Here is an 8,553-nt window from a genome sequence, read left to right as displayed (position 1 = left end):
AATTTGAGGTCGGTGACGCCTCGGAAATCACACGCCTTGGACATGCGGCACCCGTGTTTGCTGGGTGTCACGCAGGGCATGTCTGCATGTGTGTTCGTAGAAAACGATATATGGCTTTGGTGCAGCGGCGTAACTAGGAGTCTCTTAATGGGGGGGCACCTGGGGGCTACAGCTGAATATGGGAGGGGGGGGACTGGGCATGCACAAATTATAATACTCTTTTTTTTTCTTTTCTTTTTTTTCAAATCATACGGAAAGATATTAAGGTTGTTTTAAATTATTTAAGCCTACTAATTTGTGAATCACATTTTTATATAACAAACTTGCTCAAATATTTTTTCAGTACAAATTATGAACCTCTGACCACACTTGTAAACCCAAATTAGATATTATAAGTAATGGTTTGGCAATGAAATAAAACCACTTGGTATGTAAAAAAAATATAATTAAGATTATCAAAATTAACACTTGCTTATTGTAAAAAAGAAAAAATATATATTGGAATTATTCATTTAATATTTCTATGATATGTTTAAACAGTGAGATCCAAAGAAATTAAGACATTTGATTGCTGCAATTAACGACTTTAGTTGAAGTATATAATAAAATTCCATTACAATTGGTTACTTGATTATTGAACCAAATCATTTAATTAATAGTATTAATAACAGAATGATGCAGATGTATTAATTTAGTACATCTGCATCATTCTGTTATTATGTTTCCTAGCAAAAATATCAACAAACCTTTCCATATCGATATTCTTTGCCCTGTCCTGGTGGATTTCAATTACCGATACACCGGACAATTTATGATCACACATAGAATTTCTGAGGTAGTTCTTAATGTGTCTTAGTGAAGAGAAGCTTTGCTCACAAGATGCAGATGTTGGTGGTAATGCAAGAGCAATGATTAAAATTTTGTACAAACCTGGAAATGCATCTTTAAAAGGAACAAAAAAAGCTGTCAAATCCACAATGTTGGCAATTTTAACCCCATCAGCTTGTTTACGTTTTACTAATCGTTTTGCTTGTCTTAGTTCAACATCTAAGAATTCAAGATCAACATTATACTTAGCTGCCATTGTCTCCAACTGGTCCTGCTGTAAAAATTTAAGGGAGGAAGGATCAAGAGATGATATTGAATGGAAAAGGGATTTGTTGGCATCATCATCTTGACTCAATTTCAGTTAGTAGCCTGTCCATTACTGGATAATAGAGTGTGTTTTTGTATCCTTCCTGTTCCACATGCTTGCACACTTCTCTATGTCCAGTTGTTTCCAAGACAATAGCATCCTTTAGATGCCTCGGTAATTTATGTATTCTTTGCTTGGCAGGTGAAACCGCAATACTGTGTGTCTGGGACATCGCAACTGCCTTCTCCCAAATGCTATGCCACGCTTTTTCTGAGCGCTCATTCTTTCATTCCTGCTGGATAGCATCAATCATTTGGGCAGCTGTCGACAGATCTAAAGACGGTGACTGAAGCATATCTGACACAAACTTCGTTTTTGGTAAAATGTGGGTGAACATCACTAAGCATAATATATATGCAAAATTAATGTTCATTAATAAACTTCTTGTAATATGTGCACACTTGCCTGTGTGGCACTAGGATGAAATCTCTTCAAGGGTACTTATGACAGCAGGAAAGGTATCAAGCAGAACCTTACATGATAGATACTGACAAGACCATCTTGTATCACTGAGCCTTTTCAGAGATCTAATTTGCTTATTAGGAAACAATTCCTTTTGCTTTGCAAGATAAATTTCACGTGGTGTGTGTGAGGACATAAATGTATAAGTCTCTTCTAACAAACTAAAGAAAGAGTCAGCCAGTCGAACTGATCTGACACTGTCAACAATAATAAGATTGTCTGTGATCATAACAGTGAATGTAAGCTGCTTGTGGTGCTAACTCTTCACGCACCAGCTACTGAACTCCTCGAATCACTCCACTCATTACAGAAGCACCATCTTATGTTTGCCCTACACAGTTTCTGGGATCAATTGAACACAATCTCAGAACCGTACACAAACTATCTTTAAGTGATTTAGCACTAAGGTTGTGAAGCCAAATAAAGTCCAAGAATTCTTCATGTATATTGTTCTTGTACACATGGAGAACAACTACTGATAAATTGCTCTTTCTTACTGATATCCCTGGACTCATCAATCATGACTGAAAAGTACGTATTTGAACTCAGCTCTTGTGAAATTTCCTCCCGAATCATTTGGGCCAGTAGAGCAAAAATTTCATTCTGAATTTTTGGGCTAGTGTATTTAACTCTATTCTTTCCTTTCAGTCGAATTTTCACTATATCATCATTTTCACTTAACAACTCTAAGATCTCCAAGAAGTTACCCTTATTTGGACTTTCCACGTCTTCTTTATGGCCCCTTTGCGCAATCTTTTGTCTTGCTGTCAGACAGAGGACTCTAGCTATTTGTTTGATATAGTGTCTGTTATCAATTATCGTTTTCTCATGGGCAGATGTAAGGGCAGCTGCATCTGTACTTCCAGATTTTATGCGTTGTTTAAACTCTTTCCATGCACAGAAAGCTGCCATATGATAATCACTACGCTGATGTTGAGCAAACCCAGCCTCTTTTTCTTTTGCTTTTTTCCATTGACGGTATGAAATAGTTGTAAATGAAATTTCAGATGGAGGTTTATTAGGGGGAGGGAACATCCTGCAGCAGAAGCAATAAGCAGCATCTTGACTAACAGAATATTCAAGCCATTTGTGTGAATCATACCATGCTGACTGTTGGGTTTACAATGAGACGACGTCTTGGTGACAGGACTTTATTGTATGAGACCAGAGAGCCAACTGACTCGCAAACACGTTGCGGGTTATTGCCCGGCAGTGCATAACAAAGACATATCGTACATCCCCCCCTCAAGATTATACTTATACATAACAAAAATTAAAGGGGACAATGTCACTATGAACATGGAAATGAGCTACGAAGAGAAAAATGATTTTAACTGACTTTTCAGTACAAAAACATGTAGTTACTTACACTGAGTGCGTTGCTTAGTGGCACTCAAATGCTCGTAATACACATACACAGAAAAAAAGAATAAATTCATGATACAATTATACAATTGCATATCATATGAGCAAACAACAAATAACATCAGCATTATATGAAGTCTTGGAGCCACTTGGGTCTACCGGCAGCCCTTTTGGGCCTACCAACAACGCCGGGGTCCTGCATGGAATGCGTTACTGGTTCTATGGGCATAGGGCTCGCGGAGGTGTCGTGCTGAGATGCAGGGGTGCTGGGGGACGGAGCGATGACTCTCAAGTGTCGTCTGTTCCTTTTTGAGAGTCTGCTGCTCCTGTTGAGCTTGACTGTGTACTAACGATGGGGCTTAGTTTCTGCTTAGTAGCCTGGTTTTCTATGCGTACATGGGTACCTAGTTTGATGGGTGGCAGTCTCCTGGTGGTGTCAAGGGTGCGCATAGCTTCTTGTGATTTTGCCACTTGTAGTTCCCTTTGACGTATTGTCCGTCTCCAATACCTGTCTACTAACAGGTGTCTTCTAGCCGTCGGTACCCCGTCACGCAGCTGGCGACTCATTGCAAGCTGAGATGGCGACTTGCTGATCTCCCTCAGAGGCCTGTTGAGATACTGGAGTATCGCCAGGGCCATCTTGTCTGACTCAAGGGCTCCACCTTTTGACGTGTTTTCTCGGAGTAGCCTCTTTGCCGATTTGACAGCTGCTTCTGCCCTGCCGTTGGACTGGGGATACTGGGCTGACGACAGACGGACCTTGACTCCCCATCTCCTGAAGAAGGCAACCATCTCCTCGCTGGCCAAGTTTGTACCTCCGTCAGTCGATATTTGCTCTGGGGCTCCCCAACGTGAAAAATCGGATCGAAGGTGATTGCTTATTTTGTTGGACGTGGCACCACAGGGGAAGTGAGCTACTTCTAACCAACCGGTTAGTCTGTCTGTTACCATGTATACATTGCCCTCTATTTGGAACATATCTGCGACGACTTGCTGGAAGGGGTATTCTGCTGGCGGCGTGTGTATCATTTCTTCAGGAGGCAGTGAAGGGGCGTGTTCATTACATGAGGTGCATTGGGCACGGCGATGCTGAAGGTCTCCTTCTATTCCCGGCCAGTAGACTGACTGCTTGGCCCTCCTAAGCAGAGAGTCGAGGCCTTGGTGTCCTGTGTGTAGGTTAGTGGCTACCTGATGGCGTAAATCTTCAGGGATAACCAAACGTATGCATCCTTGGTCCACCGAGTATGTCACCAGATCCTGGTTGATGGCTAGCCTATCCCGAACGCCGAAGAAGGGACGAAGGCAGGAGATTTCTTGTGACTTCTGTTGGGGCCAATCGCCCGCTGCAACTCTAGCAAGCAAGAGCTGATACACTGAGTTGTTAGATGCAGCGCTCCTGACGTAGTCTTCATCCAACTCGATGATGTCCGGTTCCAAGGCGGCAACAGTTGCATATGCCACTGCCACTTGAATGTCGTCCTCCAACTCCACGTCAGAAGCTTCGTGGGGTGCTCGCACGGTCGGGTACCTTGAGAGAAAGTCCACAGCAGTGTTCCTTTTTCCGGGCAGGTATTTGATATGAAACTTGAACTGGAGTGTCTTCTCCTTCAGGTTGAACAATCTTGGGTTGATGATGTCCTCAAGAGCCCTATCACCCAGCAGCTTGACAAGTGGACGGTGGTCCGTGATGATGGTGAGATTTGGGCAACCAAGTAGGAACAACCTGGCCTTCCGCAAGCACCAGGTGACTGCAAGGGCTTCACCATCTACGGGGGCATACCCTTGCAACAAAAGGGGCTGTCAGCTGACTGACAAGCGCAATACTGCTGGAGGACGACGAAACCAATGCCTTCCTTGCTCCAATCCGTCATGATTATCGTAGGGCGCGTCCTGTCATAATATGCCAAGCCGTCTTTGGCTAATGAACAGATGACCTCCCGTGCCTGCTGGAGTTTGCTACGTAGCTAGCTATCCCAGTAGACATTTTTCCCCATTGGTTTTCTGAGGAGGTCCCTAAAAGGCTCCATGATGGGCGCTGTTGCAAGGAAGGGGGCTAACTGATTCACAAATCCGAACCATGACCTAATATCAGTGATGGAGGGCTTCTCTGGCATCTGGAAGTTACGAATGGCGTCTAGTCATTCGTCTGCAGGCTTATATGACTCCCATCCCAAGTGGTAGGCTACCCAACGAAGGTAACCTCTCTCTTGCAGAATTTGAACTTCTCAGGCCTGAGTGTAATACCTACAGAGGCACACGTTGACTGGAATTCATATACGTGCCAAAACGCCTCTTCGATGCTGTGATTGTATAGCAAGGTGTCGTCGATGCATTTATGCTTTCTGGCGATGTCTTGCAGGGCGTCATCGAATCTTTTCGTGTAGGCGTCGGAAGCCGAACAGTGACCCCCATGGGGTGATGAAGGTCGTGAGTGGGCGGCTATCCTCGTCCAGTTCCACTTGATGGAAACCCCAAAGGGCGTCTGCTGTAGTCTTGTACGTGTGAATGGGGATGCTCGAAATCATGTCGAAGGGTGCCAGTGTATGATGAGTCTCACGGAGACAGTGGGCATTGATGCGCTGGAAGTCTACTGTGCAGCGAGGTTGGCCCGTTTTCTTGGCTACCACGACCATCCTTGCACACCACTCCGTTGCATCCCCTACCAGGACTGGATCTATCACGCCCTTCCAAACGTCTTCGTCAAGCTGGGCCTTGACCTCCTCTTCCCAATGCTTAGGGATTGCTGCTGTCATGTGACAGTGTCATGGTAATTGCTTTATAGCAAAGAAAGATAAAGGAAAGGAAAACGCATCTTCAAGAAGTTCTACAGCACGGAGGCATTTGCGCATGTGTTGGAGGTGCCTGTTCTCACGATGGTTCTAGAATCGTCGGGCATGTTGGGGAACGCAACAGGCGCCGAAGTGTTGTGAGAAACGCCGTGATTTCTGATGCAATACATTGTCCAGATCCTTCTATGAAGTTCCAGTAATCTCAGGAGTCTGTGACATTCGCCGTAGGCCCCACCCCCAGAATGCCGTATAAATACGACAGACAATGTAGGAGAAGGCAGATCATCAGTAAGAGCCACAGATCAGATTATCAGTGAGAGATCAGCAGCAGAGATCGTCAGAGAGAGATAAGAGAAGAAGGAACATATGAAGGATCAGAGAGAAAAGGGCAGCCGAGAATTGGTCGAATTCTGGTCAAGTCGTCGTCAGGAGTGGACAACTGAGGCATTTCGACATAGAGCAAGACTTCAGAGAAGAAATGTTTTACAAGAGGTTCTGAGGAGTTCCTGCCCTTCAAGTATCAAGAATAGACATTGTTTTCTGTAATACGGTGTCAAGAAGACGTCTACAATTACAGTTCTCCTTTGTGAAGCCATCGCTTCGAGTCGCAAAACTGGCCAGCAAGTATTTGAATTATCTCACTTCTTCCCTAGTTCATGCATCGTAAGATTTTGCCTTTTTTTATGTAAATAGGAGACACCATTCTGCATTTATCTTTGTTAGTAAGCTTGTTAATAAACATTTGTTGTGTTTGTGTATCTTTCTATATTCGTATCCCCAGTTTCAACTGTTGGTGTTGAATTTTTTTGTTTATCATAATATCAAATTTGAAGCGGACCTCTAGTCGGTATGCAGTGCTGCTTCAGGGGGTTTCATATCGATTCTAATTACAAAAACACAGAGATCGACAGTGATTTGTAATGGTCAGAATCGATATAAACTTATAGCCTATCTGTTGCCCAACTTGATAGCATCACTGTCCGTTCTGATTTCGTTTCCCATCCACTAGACGGTGGTTCGATCCCATGGGGGGACGAAATTATTATCAACTAAAAATTCCCCTTCGGTACATATATAAAAATATATCAATTCCGAGGTAGAGCGAATTAGATCTTAAAGGACATTTGTAGCTCAAATGATTTATATGAATCACAGTGATGTGATAAGTATTCATAACAAGGCTACGTTGGAAACGTTCGAATCAGCTAACATGGTTGAGGGGGTTTCATATTGATTCTAATTACGAAAACACCGAGATCGACGGTGATTTGTAATGGTCAGAATCGATATAAACTTATAGCCTCTCTGTTGCCCGACTTGATAGCGTCACTGTCCGTTCTGATTTCGTTTCCCGTCTACTGGACGGTGGTTCGATCCCATGGGGGGATGAAATTATTATCAACTAAAAATTCCCCTTCGGTACATATATGAAAATATATCAATTCCGAGGTAGAGCGAATTAGATCTTAAAGGACATTTGTAGCTCAAATGATTTATATGAATCACGGTGATGTGATAAGTATTCATAACAAGGCTACGTTGGTCAAACGTTCGAATCGGCTAACATGGTTGAGGGGGTTTCATATCGATTCTAATTACGAAAACACTGAGATCGACGGTGATTTGTAATGGTCAAAATTGATATAAACTTATAGCCTCTCTGTTGGCCGACTCGATAGCATCACTGTCCGTTCTGAGTTCGTTTCCCGTCCACTGGACGGTGGTTCAATCCCATGGGGGGACGAAATTATTATCAACTAAAAATTCCCCTTCGGTACATATATGAAAATATATCAATTCTGAGGTAGAGCGAATTAGATATTAAAGGACATTTGTAGCTTGAATGATTTATATGAATCACAGTGATGTGATAAGTATTCATCTATATATAATATATATATATATATATATATATATATATATATATATATATATATATATATATATATATATGAACATAAACTAATACACCTAACTGCTGCTGCTCTGAATAATATCAATAGCAACATTTAGGAAATTTTGAAATAGTAAATAAATACACACGCACACACATGGGCTATCTATCTATCTATCTATCTATCTATCTATATATATATATATATATATATATATATATATATATATATATATATATGTGTGTGTGTGTGTGTGTGTGTGTATTTAAGATTGTCTCCAGTTTGAAAAAAGGATTAGTTTTATTTTAGTGTCTTTAGTTAATTTACGTAGGTGAAAACTTCTTATAGCACTAAATAAATACCCCTAAGTAAAGCAAGCCTACGTAAACTTCTTACAGCACTAAATAAATGGCCCTAAGCAAAGCAAGCCTTTCCTTAGAGCACACTGCCTATAACAATGAAAATTTGCGTTTATGCACTTGCTATTAAACTATCGAGGACGAAAGAATGACAGCATTACTACAAAGAAAAATAGAAATGAGCCTGAAATGCTTGTAACATAAATACCTGGCGTGTCTTGGTGACTTTCTTATTCACACGATCGCGTACAGAATGATTGTCATTTACCAACAGGAACTGCACTGTCTCAGTTAATCCGTGCCAGCGTTACGTCAGCACATCACATACACCTATTGTACGAGACTATTACCAACGATTTCGCTGCGCCAGACAAATAAAAACGAATAACCTGTGGATTCATACAATATCAATAATGATGAGCACATTCTCTCTCTCTCTCTCTCTCTTTCTGTGTGTGTGTATGTAACCAAATTTGCGTTATGCAATA

General features: G+C 41.9%; 1 protein-coding gene across 1 annotated transcript in view; it reads right to left on the bottom strand.

Moving 5' to 3' along the window:
- Positions 1-3,310: 3,310 nt before the first annotated feature.
- LOC135215785 (uncharacterized protein K02A2.6-like) overlaps positions 3,311-8,553 on the bottom strand; it is a 35,375-nt gene continuing 30,132 nt past the window's right edge. The window contains exons 2-3 of the mRNA XM_064250736.1: positions 5,580-5,768; positions 3,311-4,803 (exon numbers count right to left, since the gene is read on the bottom strand). Coding sequence (XP_064106806.1) covers positions 3,311-4,803; positions 5,580-5,768 — 1,682 coding nt within the window. The remainder of the gene's footprint in view (positions 4,804-5,579; positions 5,769-8,553) is intronic.

Source organism: Macrobrachium nipponense, chromosome 5 (genome assembly GCF_015104395.2).
Source record: "Macrobrachium nipponense isolate FS-2020 chromosome 5, ASM1510439v2, whole genome shotgun sequence".
Taxonomy (NCBI): Eukaryota; Metazoa; Arthropoda; class Malacostraca; order Decapoda; family Palaemonidae; genus Macrobrachium; species Macrobrachium nipponense.
The sequence above is the reverse complement of the archived record's forward strand: the minus strand, read 5'-3'. Positions and strand labels throughout refer to the sequence as shown.